This window comes from Carassius gibelio, chromosome A15, assembly GCF_023724105.1.
Source record: "Carassius gibelio isolate Cgi1373 ecotype wild population from Czech Republic chromosome A15, carGib1.2-hapl.c, whole genome shotgun sequence".
NCBI lineage: Eukaryota > Metazoa > Chordata > Actinopteri > Cypriniformes > Cyprinidae > Carassius > Carassius gibelio.
Window position 1 is genome coordinate 16,460,542 of NC_068385.1, and position 22,601 is coordinate 16,483,142.

General features: G+C 36.8%; 1 protein-coding gene across 1 annotated transcript in view; it reads right to left on the reverse strand.

Annotated features, from left to right (window-relative positions):
* The window catches only part of LOC128029364 (C2 domain-containing protein 3-like), a 27,164-nt gene continuing 4,563 nt past the window's right edge, over positions 1-22,601 (reverse strand). The window contains exons 4-33 of the mRNA XM_052617124.1: positions 22,311-22,501; positions 21,514-21,623; positions 20,988-21,114; positions 20,760-20,873; positions 20,469-20,616; positions 20,287-20,372; positions 19,913-20,107; positions 19,710-19,819; positions 19,509-19,627; positions 19,281-19,412; positions 18,793-19,203; positions 18,517-18,668; positions 17,458-17,701; positions 17,197-17,374; positions 16,938-17,121; positions 8,022-8,194; positions 7,769-7,904; positions 7,348-7,616; positions 6,814-6,891; positions 5,782-6,402; positions 4,511-4,804; positions 4,293-4,431; positions 3,735-3,799; positions 3,401-3,606; positions 2,883-3,016; positions 2,666-2,809; positions 2,248-2,438; positions 1,413-2,181; positions 1,059-1,167; positions 1-313 (exon numbers count right to left, since the gene is read on the reverse strand). Coding sequence (XP_052473084.1) covers positions 182-313; positions 1,059-1,167; positions 1,413-2,181; positions 2,248-2,438; positions 2,666-2,809; positions 2,883-3,016; positions 3,401-3,606; positions 3,735-3,799; positions 4,293-4,431; positions 4,511-4,804; positions 5,782-6,402; positions 6,814-6,891; positions 7,348-7,616; positions 7,769-7,904; positions 8,022-8,194; positions 16,938-17,121; positions 17,197-17,374; positions 17,458-17,701; positions 18,517-18,668; positions 18,793-19,203; positions 19,281-19,412; positions 19,509-19,627; positions 19,710-19,819; positions 19,913-20,107; positions 20,287-20,372; positions 20,469-20,616; positions 20,760-20,873; positions 20,988-21,114; positions 21,514-21,623; positions 22,311-22,501 — 5,961 coding nt within the window. The 3' untranslated portion in view covers positions 1-181. The remainder of the gene's footprint in view (positions 314-1,058; positions 1,168-1,412; positions 2,182-2,247; positions 2,439-2,665; positions 2,810-2,882; positions 3,017-3,400; positions 3,607-3,734; positions 3,800-4,292; positions 4,432-4,510; positions 4,805-5,781; positions 6,403-6,813; positions 6,892-7,347; positions 7,617-7,768; positions 7,905-8,021; positions 8,195-16,937; positions 17,122-17,196; positions 17,375-17,457; positions 17,702-18,516; positions 18,669-18,792; positions 19,204-19,280; positions 19,413-19,508; positions 19,628-19,709; positions 19,820-19,912; positions 20,108-20,286; positions 20,373-20,468; positions 20,617-20,759; positions 20,874-20,987; positions 21,115-21,513; positions 21,624-22,310; positions 22,502-22,601) is intronic.

A 22,601-nucleotide genomic window follows, 5' to 3' on the forward strand; every position in this document is an offset into this window, starting at 1 on the left:
TGGAAATACAAAATTCTTTATTATAAAAATACTTAATTACTGTAAATAAACAAGTTTTTTTAATGCTCACATTATCCAAAATTAAATGTTAAAAAGAATATTGCATTCCTCAAGAAATAAATAGGCATCACATATTTTAAATATATAAAAAACTAAAGCACACACACAAATTAGAAGAACATTAACGTTCTTCTGTTAACTTTGAAGCAAATATTTTAGCAATTCTTTTGGTCTCTTCACTTCTCTGGGATGCAGGGATGTTGGGTCTTGATCGAGGCAGTCTTCGATATAGATTTCCAGGATTTCCAGTCTCCTACAAAGAATGGATATTAATAGCTAAATCACGACAGGCTTAAAAACAAAGAGTTTTACAAATAAGAAAGTGGACCAAGATTCATGAACTTTGTAGACTGTCCAGATAAAGGTTGGTCATTTTGGACCACATTTGAAAACGTAGTCATTCATATAGCAGTCGCAGTTTAAAATATCAGAATTGACAATAATGTTGGTTGTCAGATTGAACACATGCAACAGGAACAAACACAATTGAAAATGGAAGTAGACAAGCTTTACACTGTGGGTTGATGAGTTGATTCATCCACATTTTAATGTCATAGAGCTTTTTACATGGATTTTGAGGCTTTTTAGGTCATGTAGAATCTGTGATCTCTGACCCAGTTCATTTGCTGGCTTCCATGGCTGCAATACACTCTGTTTTTGTAACCAAGGGTGTTGAAATACTATTGGGTAATACTAGTGGGTGGAACTGAATGAACCAGAACAAAAACAGACATTTCGACACGGAATGCACATTCAAAGTTGAATAACTGGTTGCAGCATTGTTTTTTTTTTGGAGAAACAAGTATATGAACTTAGCATGTTTCCGAAATATCTGCAAACATATTACGATATTTTTATGCTTTAGTACAGTCAAAAAAAGAAAAATAATAATAACAAGACATACTGCGCCTTTAAATTTGTCAGTTGCAGCAGCTTTATTGTAGTTAAAAAAATATATATAATAATAATAATAATAATAATATTGGGCGAATACGTACAGATTCAGTTGTTGCCGATGGAAAGACAGGTGCCATCCTCAAAGTCCTCATGGATGCTTCCAGATGGTGAGCCGACAGGAAGTAATCTGGAAGCTCTACAGATCCCAAACTGCACAGGGGGCTTAGATAAAAATAACCTCTTATCATTTAATAAGAAGCAGTTTAAAACACTTGTCCCACACACTTCCATTTAAAATTCCCTTATAAAGGAAGTCTATGGGGCAAGTGCCAGTGTTTTTTGTTGGTTTTTACAAACTGAAGCAGATGAAGATGGATCTATTTATTTTTTTCTGTTTTTATCAACAGCATGCAACATATGCGGTCAAAAGAACTAGAAAAAGCTTGGAAGGATACGGTTTTGCTGTCCACTCATCACTTTCATCATCTGTTGCTGTACATGGAGGCACGTTTGATGTCTCATCCCTTTCTTCAGGCCGACTGTAACTTTGTTCATGATCTTCCACCTCACTGATCCTAGAAAGAGCAGCATCTCCATCCAGACCATCTGGAGAAGGCTGCAGTTCCCGATGATCTGTGGCAATAGTGCCGTCGTCCCTCCTTAATGTCTCCAGATCAGTTTCAGATCTTACACCGACATCTGAATCAGAATCGACGTCTTGGTTGAAGTCTGGAAGAAGTTCTCTGCTGTTTCTTTCCATCCCTCGAGTGTGGATGGTGTCGTCCTGAGACTCCAGACTCTCCAGGGATCCCACATCTGGGTCAGACAGAAGGCTGGTCCAAGGGCTGGTTCTGTCTGTGACTGAAGTGACCTCATTAAGTGTTCGGGGCTGTATTAAAGTTTCTTCAAAATCTTCACGCTCGTCCTCATCTCTTTCCTCTTCTTTACCCTCATCTTCATCAGACGAGTGATCGCTGGAGCTGTGGTGGAGCTTTTCATTTTCAGGAGCAGCTGGTGACGGTCTAGAGCTGATGGGCGAGACTTCATCTTCATCCTCCAACATCATGTGTGATTCTTTATGAAAGCGTGGCTCTATCTCACAGCTATCAGACTCTGATAATATCAGCCGATCAGCCCCAGACATTAAATGCTCCTCAACCACAACAAGAGCAGAAGAGCTTTTATGGGAAGTTGGTGCTCCTTTCGTCTGGTGTTCACTTAAGCCTGATTTGAAAGAAATGTAAAGTTAAAAAGCCTTTAAATAAAGAGGAAATCACAAACTGATCTCACCTGTTATAATGTTATTGACCTCTCCCACCAGCTCACTGGACTTCAGTAGCAGTTGTGTGGCGTCTGTCTCGGAGTCTCTGTGTTCGTCCTGCCCGGACGTTCCTCTCAGCTCACTCAGCTTTGGGAATGTCGGAGCGGACAACTTTCGGCTGAAATATCTTTGAATATCATCCAGCTCACTGAGGTTTTTCCTTAAAATGCACCAAAGAATCCCATTAACAATCAAAAATGAAAGCCAAAGTGTAATGAATTGTCATTCTACCCCTCCCCCCAGTCTCCAAATTTGAAAAAAATGATTTTTATTTTATTTTTTATTTTTTTGAAATGCTGCAGACATTTGGATTTCATGTGGAATCTGGTCATAATCTCGTGATAATTCTTCTCCTTTCATGTAGGAAGTGGAGGGCGGTGTGTGTACCTGAGGGCAGAGAAGAGTGCTGAACTGGATGGGTGGGAATCTCCAGCCGTGGACGAGTGAGACGCTTTCTCTTCCCCACGCAGAGTCTGGTGGAACATTCTTATGTTGTCCATGTGCTCATCGTGACGATCCGTCACACTGGACCTGAAAACACATCCCCACAGGTGTTACTTCAGACAGTAATTCTGACAATAATGCAGCTTTCCTAAAGAAATACCTGTCAGAGAGCAGCCTCTCAAACTGATCAGGAGGTGTGCTGATCCTCTGCTCTGAGAATCGACTGATGTGGCTGGGGAAGCTGCTGTACGTAGATGTCGTTTGATAGCAAAGTGGAAGTGCACTAAAGAGAGCCTGCAAAAGATACATCATAATCATCACCATGTGAGACAACTTTATATACATAGAAATAACATCATATATAATATATCCATGTGAGACACCATGTGAGATAACTGTATATATATATACAACATCATCAGGTCAAAGTAACAGGTTCTTTTTTTATACACTACCGGTCAAACGTTTGGAATAATGTTGTAAAAAGTCTCTTTTGCTCACCAAGGTTTAAAATAATTTCTTTTGTGGAAATCAGGATACATTTCTTTTTCTGGATTCTTTTGAATTCTAGTGTATTAAGGTTTCCACAAAAATAGTACGCAACAATGAAAATAATAAAAGAGATTTCATTAGCAGCAATTCAGCAAACAAAACAACAAAACTCTATAAATGGCTCACGCTTGAATCTGGAGCGAGGGCGTCGTGGGCCGTCAGTCTCTGTGCCCGGAGTTCCTGTACTGCCCTCAGAGGAGACACAGACACCTTCAGCTGCCCCTGACACTGCCCGCTGAAATCAGTGATGTTATACCAGCCACAAACCGACTGAAATCCTGACAGAAGTGGTGATAGGTCTACAGACACAAATCCAATCACCCGCTCAACCTCTGCAAAGGAAAACATATTGCAAAACTAATTATTTATTTTTTTTCTGATGAAAATATGCATGCTGCCTGCATGTTCAAAACTAGCTGCCGCAATGCTAGGGCGTCGTGCATGATTGCTTTGCTATTACCTCCTTTATGCCAAACTTTGAAAACCAAGGACTGCTGGGGATCCAAAAGTAGCTCTTTCGACAGTCTGAAGACAAAAACAACAGCCGTAAGTTTAACACTGGACTTGTTTCCATCTGGTATTAAGATGCATACATGCACTTGGTCTTTACATGCATTTCCTGTACTACATTTCCCACTTGAGTGGCCCCTCTTAATCTGTCACACCTACATCACTTTCATGGGAGCGCTGAATGTGGCACATAACACTCATGTGTCAGTAACATAGTGAAACACAAAAATGAAAAATAAATAACTATTGTCTCAATGAATTGAATCATTACCCAAAATGTTTTTTTTATTGGATGAATGAAACACTTTACAGCAGGTGATTTTAAAATCAAATTCAGTCGATATAATTTTAAGGTAAGAATAAAAATAATCATCCTATACAGAACTGACGTTTACATCTGGCTTTTCAAACGAATGGGTTTTTAAGCAAAAACCACCCGGATCCGATTTATGTCCGGTCAACCGGTGCATCCCTGAAAGAAATGTCAAATGGGTTTAAATGGGTTTACCTGCATTCTTGCTGGTGGTGCCACACAGGGCAGTCAGTGTCTTTGACCAGTGCTGTTGTCACTGTGCCCGGGACATCGGCGGTGGCATAAGAAACACAGCAGCTAGGCAATCCACCATCACGCTCAGCGAGAGGACATCCTGAGGATGACATCAGCATTAAACATCATAAATGGAAACGAGAATGAAGTAAAATCAGTAATAACTCTGGTTATTTCACCCTTCAGGCTCAGATGCATAGCTCTGTCCACAGTAATGCTGGCTATGAAGGTCTCGTCGTTGCTGATTTCTTTGGATGGTGGAGCATCAGTGATCAGCTGTTTGCTGGGGGATTGAGATGGTCTAGACAGCGCTGTGGTGGGGAAGCCTCCATCCTCCTCATCTTCTACTGAGCTGTTGAGCTCCTCGCTGGACGGAGGCTCGTGTGGTACAGAGTCTGTTGTGACCGTGAGATGGACTCTGAGAGCAGCACCACTCAGGTTTACAGCAGAGCGCTTGAACAGAGGATACACACCTAACATGAGAGAGAGAAATGAAGAGGGAACACAGATTTCATGTTACCCAAATAATATATTAGATATGAGCAGAGGACACATCATTGGAAAGTAGGATTTTCCTAGCACTTCTGATATCAGCTAGAAATGGACTTCAAACTCGTGACTGAAACGTTTGGAATTAAATCAAATTTCTGTTCTTCAACAAAATGGCAAGGAAGGGACGTGCTTAACCTTCAGAAAAAAAAGACCTCAAACTAAACTAAACCTGTATGTATTGTTTTATTTTTATATTAATATGATATACTGTTTTTTCAACCCTATTACCAAATATTTCTCTATAAATAAAGTCTTGATAATAGAAAAAAAAGAAAAAGGATGGGCCTTTAAAAGGCTAGTTTGGCTCCAAATATTGGTTAGTAATTATATAAAATTTAATTTTGTATAAATTAAAAGGAAAATATTTGCACTTTGTTATATATATATAGTAACATTGGTAAAAGGCTTGAACGAGGGAAAAAGGTTGAGTTTGATGAAAGCACTCAACCTCAATGTTTGTAAAAACTGGGAAATGTACACTGCCATAAAAAAAAGAGAAAAACATTTGTAGTGTCATGGAAGATTTCTATTTCATATAAATGATGTTCTTTTAAAAACTGAGCATATTTGAATGATTTCTGAAAGATCATGTGACACTGAAGACTGGAGTAATGATGCTGAAAATACTGCTTTGTCATCACAGAATGAAAAATTTTTTTTTTTACCAAGAGAATGAAAACTATTTTTTTTTACCAAGAGCCCAGATTTTGACCGCTATGTATAAATTAACTTGTCTTGTAATGTACCGTTTAAAAAGGGAGAAATCATTATGTGGTAACAGTGCCTCTTCATAATGATTTTTAGAATGATTAAATAATATGCCAGCATAAAAATAAAAGCTATTAAAGCACACAAATAGCCTCTTCACAGATAAATAAGGAATAAAACAAATATCTACCGCTGATTGTTTGATGGTGCTTCAAAGTCCCAGAAAGAGCAGAGAGATCCACAAATGCAGAGCCCACCAGACGGTCAGCGTTATGAGGCCGGACTCTCTTCTCCTTCCCAAAGGGCACCCACACCTGCACCTCCAGCTTCTCCTCCCTCAGGTACCAGCGCAGGGCTTGAGTCCTCCTCAGCACCACGCTTCTACTCCCCTGAAATGCCACCGTGGCTAAACCTTCTCCTCCCTCACACTCGTCTGGAGCAGGATGTCTGAGTTCAGAGCAGACCGTCTGCTGGTTGTACAGTTTGTATCTGTAGTAGCAGTAGGTGGAACGCTGCAAGTCTTCATGTCCTGGCAGCAGCAGGCAATGGATGGGCAGCCACGCTCTAGGCAGGGAGACTGATAATGCCAGAGACTTTGCGCTTGCTTCCAAAGTATCTTCGTCCTCTATATCTGCCTCATCTTCACTGTTTTGCCCCACGTCCCATCCCAGTCCACGGGCTGAACTGAGGACTCGCTCTCTATCGGCATGATGAGAAAAACTAATGGAGACTTCAAGCGCTCCTGCTGAGGTCAGACTGTGAGAGGAGGTTGTGCTCGGAGGTAGAGACAGACTGTACCAGCCAGATATGCCTGCAGACATTCATATACATATGTTATATTTCCATTAATTTTTACTTTAAAACCACAAATAAATAAATACAGAAATGAAATCCTAAAAACATAGCCAAATACAAGACAAGTTCTTTAACTTTTAAAATGTAAAAAAGCTATTTTATATATATATATATATATATATATATATATATATATATATATATATATATATATATCAAACTTAAATAATTAATAATTATCAATAATTAATTGAAGAAAATGAACATACAAATATTTCAAAGTAAAACAGGACAGTTTTTAAATGCTAAAAAGTTAATATAAATATAAAAAGAAATAAATAAATACTAAATGATATATATTAATTAACACTACAATATAAAAATAAATCAAGAACTTAAATTCTATTAATATTGAAGACTGTCATACCACTTCTTTTATGAATCAGATCTGCTAGTTTAATTTTCACAGTGCCCAAGACAGTGTCCTGCGATCTTGTTTCAGCTTCTACAATGAGATAAACAAAACATGCAGTACATAGTATTTATAATGCAGGAATGGAGTGATAATACTAATAATTAACAAGTAAATATTAAAATGGCACTGAATTGTAAGTGTAAAAACATAAAAATGAACTTGCATTACAAATGTGCCTGAAAATATGAACAGTAACTGGAAAAATATCCTTTTCAAATGAAAATAAAATAATAATCTGAACCACTTATGTGCAGACAAAACTTAATCTACCCACTTATTATAAGCCAAGTTTTTTATTGCTTACAACACAGATCTACACTTACACACAACCTCGGATCTTTTGCACGATGGGATTATGTAATGAAGGGCTGCATGTGTTTGTGGAGTCATTCGTAACCTAAAGGTATCCAAACATCCTTAACAGAAGCGTGTCATGAAAAAAATGAAATCTCCACGTATCTGTCTACCTTGGGTTGGGTCACTCACTTTTGCGTGTGTCTCTGTTGTATATGGTGAAGACAGCCACTGCCTCCTGCAGGAGTTCAGCCAGACTGACGCTCTCCCCGCTGTCTCTCTGCACCAGCAGGTTACAGCAGAACTCGGCGTGATGTTCAAACTCTGGACAGAAACTTCTGACCGCCACGCGCGTGCTTCGAACCTCGCTGTCCGGCAGGAAGGACAACTGCATGGTGATGAAAGAGTTAAGCCCCACTTCAGAGTAATACTGCAGTGCGTTATCTGGATCTGCAAGAGCTCTGAGAAATAATAAAAAAGATGGTAAATAAAAACACTATTTACATGTATTTATTGTAATTCGTGTAAAGGCAGTTCATTGTAATCATTCTAGATTGCTGTTAGAGTAGAGCTGGTTAAAAGCTAAAGTTAGACTGGAGGCAGATTGACTCACTTGGCTGCAGCCTGTAGCCCGGCCGCTCTGTGCACCTGCACGACCAGCATCACTCTGCGGGACGGCACCACCCCACTCTTCACTCCCACACTCCTCATTGGGCGAGACTTGTACTGGACACTCACTTCAAGCAGCCCTACATGTAAGCACAGATAAAAGCAGCGTCTACTTTATTACATTTGTCTTAAATTCATATAATAATAATTTCTATGTTATTTGTTTGCAGTTTTAAGATAATTCGATATGTACGTACCAGGCGGCTGAGGCTGTGTGTCAACAGGTCGGTCGGTTCTCGGTGCCAGAGGAAGAGAGAACAGTTGTGCATCGGTTTGACCCTGTTTCTGCATGGTCACCATGGCACACAGTTTGGACACGGGCAGCAATCCTCTGGCTACTAGCTGATCTCTAACATTAGGATAATAATACCTGCAAATGTTTCAATAGGCTTGTAAATAATCTCCCCAAAAATATGAAAAATATGAAAAAATATGAGACATGTATTTAGATTTTCCAAATGTGTAAAATAAATAAATAGAATTAAATGCAAATATTATTAAATAAAAGCAAATGTTTTTAAATGCACAAAATAATAATAATAATAATAATAATAATAATAATAATAATAATAATAATAAAAGTATGAAATAATAATATTGGCAAATATTGCTAAAATAAAACAATGCTTTAAATGTTTAAACGTAATGAATAAATAAATATTTCCAAATAAGAGCGACAAATAAATAACAGTCAAAAACGCTTTTAAATCCTAAAATGTCAAAAGCTAATTAATAAAATATAGCTGCAAGCAGCGATGTCGGGCTCAAGCCATCAGTGCAACGCCACCCCGGTGGCATCAGGATAACTGTGCCCAGCGGGCATAAGCATTTACAGTAACCCTCTGACAATCAAGTTTTAAGGGATGCGGCAGTTAAAGGGTTAATCCGACCAATCTAGACTTTGAAATCACATACACAGAACAATATATATAACTTTAGTAACACTTTATTTTAATATTTATAAAAAATGTATAAGGTGTGCATTGTAGCTGACACCTATATGAACACATTACAATTGTTTTATGACTGCAAGTCTTTCTTCTCAAATGCTATTGAGCTTCAAATTTGCATTTGAGCCCATGTGAAAAAGTAGCATAATTTACATATGACTTACAGTTTGTTGTAATAAATATCAAACATTCAATTTAATTGTGCATTATAGCTGTCACCTAGATGAACAATTACAGTTGTTTTTATGACTGTAAGTCATTCTCTTCAAATGCTACTGACGTTAGAAAAGTGTATAACAATAGCACATGTAACTTTAGAGACCGGCCCTAAATTTGAGACTCTAGAAAGTCCAATGTCAAGACAACTTTATGCCTGTTTTATTTTCTTTAGTTTTCTTTTCTCTGTGCCGGATTGCTGATGTCCTATACCCAGGCATAGATGTCCATCCATCAATTACGAACATTCAGCCGCAAACATGAGGTGTGAGCGGTCGCGAGCGCGGATGGGAGAATGGTTTTTGTTTTTTGTTTTTTTGAGCAACTGGGATGGTGCCCCCTCAGGGAGTTGGTGCCCTAAGAAGACTGCATACTATGCATATAGGGAGCAGCGGTACAATCTCGAAGATATATTCCTCAAACCATCTTACAAGAGGAGGTGATGCTAATCCTTCAAGAATCGCATAAAAGCTATTCAAGTGTACAGTTTCCTTTTATTGCATCTTGAAATAAATATTTCTGAATTCTGAATCAAACTGGGTTGTGTTTATTTATTTATTTTATAAGACAACTGAGACTTTAATCTCCTTTGTAATATATGTGCTTTTAAACCAAGAACAATTTATTTATGGATGTATTACTGCTTAATAATGACTATTATTAAGGGAAAAGGCTTTATAATCATGAACTATTTACTAATGCTTAGCTAATGAGTGCAATTATTATAAAGTGTTACCATTGCATATACTAATGTTAACAAATTAGACATTATTTTACAGTGTTACCAAATCCTTAAATAATGTATTAGTGTTTTGTAATGATTTTAATGACCTATAAGCATTTGTGAAATAGTTTTGCTTGCATTGCAGCTTTATCTGTCAGTTGAAGAGTTTTACTGTTACATCCATGAGATTAATAAATGTCATGTCACGTCACAGGTTGTCATAGGTCAGTATCAAATGAGTTTGAAATTATTATTTGCAGCACAAATTAGGGTTCTTAGGATGTTTTTAAATCCCTAAAACTGTCAGAAAAGGATAAGGCCTAAGAGATTTCTTAACCTGTAATGAAAGGAAAAAACACCACCATTAGCAACAACAAAAACAATAACAATTTAAAATATAGATTTTTTTTTCCTGATTATTAAAGGGATGATTAGGTCTCTCTCTCTCTCTCTCTCTGCCAGACAGCCCCTCCCTACAGTCCACACACACTGTCACAGTCACCAACCCCCTCACACTCCCCCTCCCTCTCCCCCTCCCTTCCCTCACACAGACAGGGTGGCCAGAGTGAGATCATGTCAGTTGAGAAGTCTGACAGTTTTTTAATTTTCTTTTATCCATACAGTGTTGTAAAGTCGTGAAACTATGCATATTTCCTCAGAATGATTTGATCTTTGTATGAAAAAATGCTTTGAAGTGTTTGGAAGCTGCAATTTAAACATACAAGACAATTAATGTTTCCCTTTTTACTGCCATTTCAAAAATTCACCACGACAAAACCGTTCAAGCTAACCAAAATCCGTTCGCAATTTAAGTTCCTCAATGGTTTTTCTTCATGTTGACAAAGTTTGGTGTGTATAGTGTACTTCCCCTGGGAGGAGTATGCATTAATTCACAAAAGAAAATTCCCAAAAATCCATATTCAAGTCAAAATAGCCAACTTCCTGTTGGTCGTAGCTTATGACTGCGAATTAGAAAGTTGTCCGTCTTGATAAGAACAATTTATGTACCAAGTTTGGTGTCTGTAGCTAAAACTAATCCCCCCACTTTTGACAAAAGGTGGCGCTATAGAGTGCCTCTTCCACGCCCTTTAAAAAGCTTTTGCCATGGTCTAGCTATCTTTAATACTGATATGTGTTTTGAGTTTCATATAAATCTGAGCTTGTTGTCTGCCTCAAACTCACCATAACAGAACATTCAAGTTTGACACGTTGCCATGGCAACACTATATTAGATATAAATATCCCCACGACAGATTGTCTTCGGCCGTGTTTTGTCATTATTCTGATGAAGTTTGAAGCAAATCAAGTAAAAATAAGATGCTGAATTCAAAGCGTTCTGAAAATGATTCACTTCCTGCTGCCAGTTGGTGGCGCTATAACTTTGACTCCTAAAAGTCACATATATATGATCGGTATCATACAACGAACAAACCAATTAAGTTTGATCAAATTCAGCAAATGTATGTGGATGTTATTATACATTTCCTGTTTCTCATTTCTCGCCATAATTTCAACGCCTCGCCACGGGCAAACCGTTCGAGATATCAAAAATCTCTTCGCAATTTAGCATCCCCAATGTCTTGAGATCGTGTTCACCGAGTTTTGTGGTGAACGGGTGGAGTTCCTCAGAGGAGTATATCAAATTCCAGAGCATGTGTTTTTCATAAAACCCTAAATAGCCAACTTCCTGTTGGGCGGAGCTTATGACATGCAGTGTGAAAGTTGTTTGGTTTGATGAGTTATATATATGTACCAAGTTTCATATGTATACGTGCAAGTATGCATGATATATGGCCCTCGGTACTACAGGGGGCGCTGTAGAGCCCCTGTGCCACGCCCGTGTATCAGACTCTGCCCGGCCCTAATGGCCGCAGGTTCCAAGGTGTGTGCCAATTTTCAAGAGTTTTTGAGCATGTTAAGGACCCCAAAAGCCCCCGAAACCTTAGAAAAAAATTAGAAGAATAAAAAAAAAATATAGCTGCAAGCAGCGATGGCGGGCTCAAGCCGTCAGTGCAACACCACCCCGGTGGCATCGGGAAAACTGTGCCCAGCGGGCATAAGCATTTACAGTAACCCTCTTGCAATCAAATTTTAAGGGATATGGCAGTTAAAGGGTTAATCCGACCCGTCTAGACTTTGAAATCACATACACAGAACAATATATATAACTTTAGTAACACTTTATTTTAATATATATAAAAAATGTATAAGTTGTGCATCGTAGCTGACACCTAAATGAACACATTACAATTGGTTTATGACTGCAAGTCTTTCTCCTCAAATGCTATTGAGCTTCAAATTTGCTTTTGAGCCCATGTGAAAAAGTAGCATAATTTACATATGACTTACAGTTTGTTTTAATAAATATCAAACATTCAATTTAATGGTGCATTATAGCTGTCACCTAGATGAACAATTACAGTTGTTTTTATGACTGTAAGTCATTCTCTTCAAATGCTACTGACGTTAGAAAAGTGTATAACAATATTACATGAAACTTTAGAGACGGTCCCTAAATTTGAGACTCTCGAATGTCCAATGTCAAGCCAACTTTATGCCTGTTTTTGTTTTGTTTTTTACTTTATTTTTCTTTTCTCTGTGCCGGATTGCTGATATCTTTTACCCGGGCATAGATGTCCATCCATCAATTACGAACATTCATCCGCAAATGTCCGAGCGGTCGCGAGCGCGGATGGGAGAATGGCGCATGTTTTATTTTTTTTTTAGCTACTGGGATGGTGCCCCCTCTGGGAGTTGGTGCCCTACGAAGACTGCGTATTCTGCATATAGGGAGCGGCGGTACTATCTGGAAAATATATTCCTCAAACCGTCGTACAAGAGGAGGTGATGCTAGTACTTCAAGAATCTCTCAAAACCTATCTGTTCATAAAGCCTATATATAAAGTCTTAATATAGTATTCCACAATATGTTGTGCTATTCTAATATTATTGTGTTTTTTTACTGACATTGTTATTTGCTGTTATTTTTTGTTTTAATATTGTTACTGTTGTTACTTGTTGTACGGTGACCTTGAGTGGTTTGAAAGGCGCCTTAAATAAAATGCATTATTATTATTATTATTAGCTGTACACTTGATAAAAAAAAATAAATATAAACTTATGCAATTGTATATATATATATATATATATATATATATATATATATATATATATATATATATATATATATATATATAGTGTACAGTTTTCTTTTATTGCATCTTGAAATAAATGTTTCTGAGTTCTGTGTTTGTTTGTTTTTTTTTTTGTTTTTTTTAGGAAGATTACAGCCTTTAATCTCCTCAAAATAAATATGCATATAAACCATGAACAATTTAATTATAGCTGTATTTATAAAATGCTTACTAATGACTATTAATTTTGGGAGTAGGCTAGCAACAGTTGATGTTGAGGCCTAAGATATTTCTTAAGCTGTAATGATGAAAAAACAACAACAACACAAAATTGCTTTTTTTTCTGCTGGTGATTAAAGAGATGATTAAGTCTCCCTCCCTCTCTCTCTCTCTCTCTCTCTCTCTCTGACACCAAGCCCATCCCCTCTCCCACACATTCACACAAACTCAGCACACACACTTAACACACACACACTTAACACACAAACACACACACACACACACACACATTACCCAGAGGGACAGAGTGACATCAGATGTATGGTAGTTTTTTTAATTTTCTATCATCCATATAGTGTTGTATAGTCATGAAACTATGCATATTTCCTCAGAATGACTTGTCTTCTATGTGTACATTTTGTTGAAGTGTTTAGAAGCTGCACTTAAAAAAATAAAAGACATTTACTGGTTCCTTTTTTACTGTTATTTCAAAAAATCACCATGACAAAACCATTCAAGCTATCCAAAACTAATTCGCACCTGTTCTGTAAGATAAATTCTTTAAACAGTGGTAAAAGAGGATGTGGTGCTGATCCTTCAAGAGTCACTCCAAACTTATCTGTCCATAAAGCCTATAAAGAATTATTCTTAATACACAGTATTTCACAATACTTCAGCATATTATTCTAATTAAGTGAGGGTCATTTTATCAGTAAAATACATATTATTTTTCTTTGAAAGATTTCTATAAATGATTTAAATCATACTTGTTTCTACAATAATTATTTAAAAGTAATCATATATCGCCATCTGGTGGCCATTATTGGTACTAAGAATTGCAAGCTTGATTTATATGTTATGATAGTTTTAATTTTAAGCTGGCTCTTGAAAATGATAAAGCTATGAAACTTGCTGTGCTTCTTTCAAATGATGACTTCTACGTATATAAAAAATTATGAAGAGTTGGAATGAAGAATGTTAAAGATATAGTAAAATAACTATTGTATTTTTTTATGTTACTTTGGCCACACCATTTAAGGTATCCTTAACCCATTCACAATTTAACATCTTCAGTATATTGGCATCATGTTGAAAAAGTTTGGTGTGAACTACTTGTGTCTTCTTGGAGGAGTATGATTCATTTACAGGCTGAGTTTATCATAAATCCACAATAAAATTTCTGAGTTCTGTATCAATCTGTGTTGTTGTTTTTTTATTTTTATTTTTTTATTTTTCATAGGAAGATAACTGACCCTTTACTCTCCTTTTTAATAAATGTGCTTATAAACCAAGAACAAGCTATTTATAGCTGTATTTATAAGCTGCTTACTACTGACTATTAATATTGGGACAAGGCTTTATAAAGCATGAACTGACTATTTACTAATGAGTGCAGTTATTATAAAGTGTTACCAATGCATTTACTAATGTTAACAAATTAGACATTATTTTACAGTGTTATAAAATTCTTTAATGACTTACAAGCATTTGTGAAAGTTCTGCTTGCATTACAGCTTAGTCTTCATCTGTGAGCTGAACAGTTTTACTGTTACATCCATGAGATTATGTAAATTAAGATAAATGTCATGTCACAGGATGGAATAGGTCAGTATCAAATGAGATTTAAATTATTATTTGCAGCACAAATAAGTATTTTTAGAATTTTGTTTTTAATTCCTGAAACTGTCAGAAAAGGATAAGGCCTAAGAGATTTCTTAAGCTGTAATGAAAACAGCAATGTTAGCAACAGCAACAAAAAATAACAATTTAAAATAATTTTTTTTTCTGGTGATTAAAGAGATGATTAAGTCTCTCTCTCTCTCTCTCTTTCTCTCTCTCATTGTGTCTGCCACTCAGCTCATGCCCATCCCCCAATCACAGACACACACACACACACACACACACACTCAGTCAGCACACATACATTCCTCAAACAGAGGGACAGAGTGAGTTGAGATGTCTGACAGTTTTTTAATTTTCTTTTAATCATACAGTGTTGTAAAGTCATGAAACTATGCATATGTCCTCAGAATGATTTGATCTCTGTATGATTTTTTTTTTTTTTAAGTGTTTGGAAGCTGCCATTTAAAAATACAAGACAATTAATGATTCCCTTTTTACTGTCATTTCAAAAAATCACCACGACAAAACCGTTCAAGCTAACCAAAATACGTTCGCAATTTAAGTTCCTCAATGTTTTTTCAACATGTAGACAAAGTTTGGTGAGTATAGTGAACATTTCCTGTGAGGAGTATGCATTAAATCAAAGCTCAATTTAAATATTCAAATCAAAATAGCCGACTTCCTGTTGGTCGTAGCTGATGACTGTGAATTAGAAAGTTGTCCGTCTTGAAAAGAACAATTTATGTACCAAGTTTGGTGTCTGTAGCTAAAACTAACCCCCCCACTTTTGACAAAAGGTGGCGCTATAGAGTGCCTCCTTCACGCCCTTTTAAAAGCTTTTGCCATTGTCTAGCTATCACTAATACTGATATGTGTTTTGAGTTTCATGTAAATCTGAGCTTGTTGTCTGCCTCAAACTCACCATAACAGAACATTCAAGTTTGACACGTTGCCATGGCAACACAATATCAGATATCAATATCCCCACAACAGATTTACATCGGCCATGTTTTGTCATTATTCTGATGAAGTTTTAAGTAAATAGAGTAAAAATAAGATGCTGAATTCAAAGCATTTGGAAAATGACACACTTCCTGCTGCCAGTTGGTGGCGCTATAATGTTGACTCTTAATAGTCACATATATGCGATCGGTATCATACAACGAACAAACCAATGAAGTTTGATCAAACTCAGGCAATGTATGTGGATGTTATTAGACATTTCCTGTTTCTCATTTCTCGCCATAATTTCAACGCCTCGCCACGGGCAAACCGTTCGAGATATCAAAAATCCCCTCGCAATTTTCCATCCCCAATGTCTTGAGATCATGTTGACCGAGTTTGGTGGCAATCAAGTAAAAGACCTATGACAAGTATATCAAATTCCAGAGCATGCTTTTTATAAACAGCCCTAAATAGCTGACTTCCTGTTGGGCGGAGCCTATGACATAGAGTGCGAAAGTTGTTCGGCTCAATGAGATCTATAAGTGTACTGAGTTTCATATAAATACATGAAAGTGTGTGTGAGCTATGGTTCAAGATTTCTGACTGTGTTCCAGGGGGCGCTGTAGAGCCCCTGTGCCACGCCCGGGTCCCAGTCTCTGTGGCGTCCTGATGGCCGCAGATTCCAATGTGTGTGCCAATTTTCAAGAGTTTTTGAGCATGTTAAGGCCTCCAAAAAACCCCGGAAGGTTTAATAAAAAATAAAAAAAATAATAATAAGAAGAATAATCCTTAGAAGAACAATAGGGCTCTTCGCCCCTTCGGGCTTGAGCCCTAAAAAAAAAAAAAAAAAAAAATAATCCTAAGGAAAACAATAGGGCTCTCGCCCTCCAGGCTTGAGCCCTAATAAATGAATAAAACCAAATAAGAGACATGTTTTAAATAATATTAATGTTAAAATAAACGAAATAAAATTAAAATATGGCCAAACTAAAGAGAGATATTTTAAATGCTAAAATGTAAATAAATTAGTAAATAAACAAATATTGCAGCAACAAAAAAAACATGCTTTCACATGCATTTCAAATGTAAAAATAAATAAATAAAATTAATAATAATAATAAAGATTAAATAAGAGACTGATGAAGGTTTTAAATACGACCAAATAAAAGATACATTTTGATAACAAAAAAAAAAATTATATATATATATATCGAAGTGAAATTATTGCCGAATAAAAGAAATGCATTTTAAATGAAATAAATAAAATTCAGGATTAAACTGCAATTTCTACACGTACTGTACCTGCACCAAACCTCAAACTGCACTCCTCCTCCGTTTCTCGCTCCCTGACTGGCCAGTGAGCTCAGCAGTACTCTTTGCACTGGGACATCAGGAGGAGCCAGTAGGACATGAGTCTCATTGTGTCCAAACACAGGGTCCGGCACACAGAGAGTGGTCTGAGAGCGGTAGGCCTTGAGCTCCACATCTGTGGAAGAGAGTTAGTTGAGCTGAATAAAAAAAAAAAAGACTTTTTGATACAGTCAGCAAGAAAACAGCTTACTGCTCTCCACAATAAGTGGGTCCATGTCCTCTCTCGACTCATTTTGTGCAGGGAAGGAGTACTGGATGTAACAGTCAGCTTCTCCCCACACTGTGGACTGCAGAGGCGTCAGACCCTTCACTCTCTCTACTCGGACCATGAAGACATGCTCACGCAGAACATCCACAGTGGTACTGGCCTACAAGAACATTGATTCACAAACAAATTAAGCTTCATCCTTTAAGCATCAGGCCTGCTTTTGGGAGTTCAAAGAGAACTAGCCTTAGTTTCGGCATGTGGCCGGTGGTCTAACATGTGCGCTGGTCGAGGCAGCGGTGACCCGGGGCTCAGCTCGTCGTCCCTCATTCGCTGCAGTGCTGTGATCTGCTGTGCTAGACCCAGTGCTAGACACACCCTGAGGTGTCCACGAGTGCTGCCGCTGAATACATCAACCACAGGCATAAAACTGTCCACTCCAACCACTGGATACGGAGACTGCAACAGCAGCTCTGTGATCTTGGGCTCTCTGGAGACAAAATAAAGTACAAATAAAAAGACCAAACTTCCATTTTCCAGTGTTATTTTAGCAGTTTTTATTTACTATTATAATATCTATTCACATTTTTAAGTTATTTAATCATTTTTATATATTTCATATATTTAAGTATTTTTATTTGTTTTTGTCTTTTTATAATTTTTTTAATATTTAAATATAAATATGTAGCTCTAATCTATATTTATTTCATTTTCTGTAATTTTAGTAGTTCAAAATATGTCAAACTTATTTAAAGTTCCACTTAAAACTTAAGTAAGAAAAAAATATATATATATTTCAGTTAGTAGCCAAGGCAAAATTGTAAAAGTTTTCATTTAATATTAACCACAACCCTACAGGAGTATTACTGCTTTGAATTTCAGATTTAGTTCAATTAATTAAAATGCTTTCGATTTCTTTAATAGCTTTGGTTTTATTTAATGGCAACTACACTGCTATATTTCATAAAAAGTTAATTAACTATATTATGTTACAATATATATATATATATATATATATATATATATATATATATATATATATATATATATATATATATTACTACTCTTATTTTTAAAATTATTATTATTAATATAATTATATAATACAATAATATTACATTTATAACAATTAATATTATGTGTGTTTCACATATTTATTTTAATTAGAAATCTATAATAAAAACAATATTATACTGCAATTACAAAATTAATATACTATATGTAATATGCTATAATATACTAATGTTTTATATATATATAATATAATACACATACATACATATGTAGAAAGATCAATACACCTACCTGAAGGACATGTAGAACTGGTGGAGAGGTAGTTTTACCAAACCGAGAAGTTTATCATGGTCTGAGTTACTGGTTCTCAACCAAACTTCAATGACCATCATGTTGTTCTTCATTCTCTCCAACAGTCTGCTGGTCAGTGCGACCGGAGCCACCTTCATCATATTAGAAACCAGGTTAAAAACAAATAACAAACTACATTTTTCTAATAAATTATGCTGTATCACAGGAACCCTAAGTAAAATGTGTAAAGCCTTGGATTCTATATTTAGCTCGGACCTGAATGAAGCCGAATGTTGGATGTTTCTGACTCCAGCTCACTGTCGATCGAGCGGTTTCATCGGATCCGAGGAGCTTACAGTTCAAGTAGACATTGGGCTGCATGGGTGCACAGTTAAAATCTTTCCCATCGGGCACCATGAGCAACATATGAAGCAAAATCTCAGTCTCCTCCACTTCCTGCTGAAGAGAGCTCTGGAATCTGACGGGTGGTGATGTAGCTCGTGATTTGGATGGAGGTATCAGGATAACACCTGCACTAGGAGACGAGTCTCTCCTGTGGTCGCTCACACATAAACCCTTGGGTCCATCATGCTCTTCAGTCAAACGGGAAGAAAGCGGTCTGCTTGGACCCAGAATTCTCTTTTTGGTGGAGAAATCATTCTTGTCTGCTGCTAATTCAAACAACACCTTAAAAAAAGGACAAAGAACGAATCACTTAGATCAAATAAATCTCCTAAATGTGGTTCTTATGAGTTATACATTACTTTCAGAGGACCAAATGCTTGTTTCTCAGCGTTTCTATCCGGTCTTTGAACAGGAAGGGCGGCAGAAATGCTCAGTGACTGACTCTGCATCACAGAGCTCAGAGGAAACATCGCCGATCCAACGAGAACAGGCTGAACATCACACAAGACAAGATCAGGCCTCGATTTCAGATCAGCCTTTATTTTTGAGCTCTGTTTGATTCGGTGATTGCCACACACTGCACTTACGCTCTTCTGAAGGCTATTTCTGGAGTAAATCTTGAATGCGACATTCATCTTCCACCATTGTTTAAGAGACGACCTGCCGAACCTCACTGGAAACAAACTTTGGTGCTGAAACGTCACCACTGAAACAAAAATGAATCCCCAGATCATTACACAACTTCTGGTTTCTCTTTAGTAAAAGTTCTCTATTACAGATGTACTCACCGCCCTCTGTTACTTTACCAGAGACAACTTTAGTAATCTCTGAAGGTACATGTCGAACATCTTCATTCCCAGCAGAGACCAATGGAAAGAGGTACTCAACGATATAAAAGCTAGATAAACAGGATATTTGTATCTGGTTAGTTCTGAAAAATGGACACACAAATCCCTAGCCATGATAATGTGAAGAATCTTAAACGCTGTACCATTTCTTTGTGGTGACGGGACGAGGTGGCCTTCCTTTTCTAGAAAGACTTCTCGAAGTGCTCTCAGTGGGAACTTTTAACTCACTGATGGTGACCCTGGCAAACCGAATATCTCCAAGCAAAGCTATTTTATCCACGCCAAGTCCAGAGAAATCGTCTCCTGCTTCTGAAAGCTGCACATCTTCTGAATCGAGCCTTCAATAAAAATATAGGCAATTAAAAAAAAATATATATTATTCTAAATATACTGTATAACATCTCTGTGCCTTTACACAGATGTGAAAACATTCACATGTGTGGTTGTGTATTTTTTATTTTTTTTTGTCTTAAGTGAATGAGTTTGGAGCATTTCTTCCTGCATTATTGTAACTAACTGGGCATTTTTAGCTGGTCTTGTGTGTACTGGCTTCTCTTCCGGGTCTTTCTTCTGATCGTCCATTTCCAAACCTTCATTAGATATCTGAAAAAGGGAGAAAAAATTGGATTAGTTAGTTATAAGCTAAAGAAAACATAGTAGCTACATATTATAGTTTGCTGGTCACAGTGCATGACATACAGGAGCTTTGTAGAAGAGGTTCTCCAGAAGACTCTGATCATACTGAGGGTCGTTGAGCTCACTGTCCATGAGCATACTACTGTGATCAGAAAAGAAATCTGGGAGAGAACCCTCTCCATCCCAGAACTGCAGCACGGATCCATTACCACTGAGGAATAGAGCCATTACAAACATTAAAACGGTTTGATACAAACATAGAGAAACAAAAATCTACCTACAATTCTGTCAAGTATTTATAAGCAAAGCTTCATTTTCTTCCCTTTATCTAAAGGTGACAGTAGGCTTGACTACCTTCCCAGCAGGAGATCCACAGCCATGTCCTCTGTGTTGACTCTATTTTGACTAGGCTGGAGTTCTGACTGAAGGATGTTCTCCAGAAACGTTCCTGAGGAGGGCCTGGCTGGCCTTTAGGCGGAAGATGATGTTTAACATTATTTATAATCATCATCATTCACCATTTTCTTTTCTATTTTGGCCCTTCATAGGTACAGTATATGAATGAAACAGAAGAGTTCATACAAGGCGTCAGTGTTGTCTGTGGAGAGAGGCAGGGCAATGTCCTTCAGAGGAACATCTGAGCCCACATCAGATTTTAAGGCTGAAACCACCATTGCATTTCGGAGTTTGCTGCCACGCTCCAGAAGAACTGGAAAATACAAAATATAATGAAAACGAGTCAACTATATAATGGACAATAAGTAAAGAATAAATAAACACTTGCTTATACATCAGGTATGCATCACTAAACAGTGTATCGATTCTCTTTATGTCTATATATTTGGCACATTTAATGACCACAAGCATCTCTTATAGAAAAAGTGTAATTTGTATAGTGCTGTACTGACACAATATAAGGTTTCAAATTTAAACGTTCTTTTACATTAAAAAAAAAAAAAAACTCAAGATCAATCAGCAGAAGACAATTCTTTAATTTGACCAGTCCTTTGAAATCATCGATGTCACACACTATTTTACCCAACGTGTTGCTGTGGTCAGCAGTATTGTCGATGTAATGAATTCAGTAAATCAAGTTAATGAGCTGTACCTGACAAAAGGTCAGCAGGTGCTTGTGTATTTGCTGAAGGAATTTGGGGAGAAGCGGGTTTAGGTTTTCCAGTAGAAGAATCTGCTTGAAAATACAGGTAATCCTTCCCTCTAAAACAAGAATATTGGACAAAATCAATGTTTTACTATTGACGTTTATTGAATTAAAAAAAATAATTAAACAAAGAACTAAAGAAAAGAATTTGAAATCTGTGCCTTGGCATCTAACTGAAATAAAATAAGTTGAAAGCACTGAGATGACTAAAACGATAAATGAAATAAAAATAATTTAATTTCTAAATAAACAGAAATACTGATAAAATAAAATGCACATTACTTTAATAAAATTTAAACTGAAATTAAATAGAAAAACAGAAAAGTAAACGGTAATTCAAACATTAACAAATATAATTCAAAATCTGTACATATTACTATTATTATTATTATTATTATTATATGTTTATAAGAAAACAATAATATTATTAGTTAATAAATCATGAATAGAATTTGTTTTATTTTTATAAATATAACACTAAAATACCACTGGGGACAAAACTATTACCACAGAACTCCTTGAAACATTTTACATAAAATAATTTTAATTCCATTATTTAAAAAAGACATGTTATCCAAATCCGCTCATAGACAACACTCCAGACTGAAACGAATAACAAAATCAGTCATGAGGATACGTGTTGTTGCTGAAGAACAGCATGTGAGTGGAGTGATTTAATTAAAGTTTGTTCCACATTATTCATTCAACAGTCAAACCATCCAAAAGATAAAAAACAAACAAACCTAGGTATGTGGCCAGAACTGCTGCCAGCGGTCTCCTTCACTCTTGGGAGAGCCTGGTCCTGGGATGGCAGCACACACATGTTCTGGTCAGTTGTAATCCCAGGAGCCTGAGCGTCCAGGCTCATATCAGTCGTGGGTACTGAACTACTGCTGTCATATCCTTCTGTTAACGCTTCCAGGGCAAGTGTGACCTACAAAATGAACAGAATACAACATGGGAGTTAAACTGAAACTAAAATCTGTGGGGAAGAAAGAAAACATGATAAATGTGAAATCTGCTGAGCATATCAC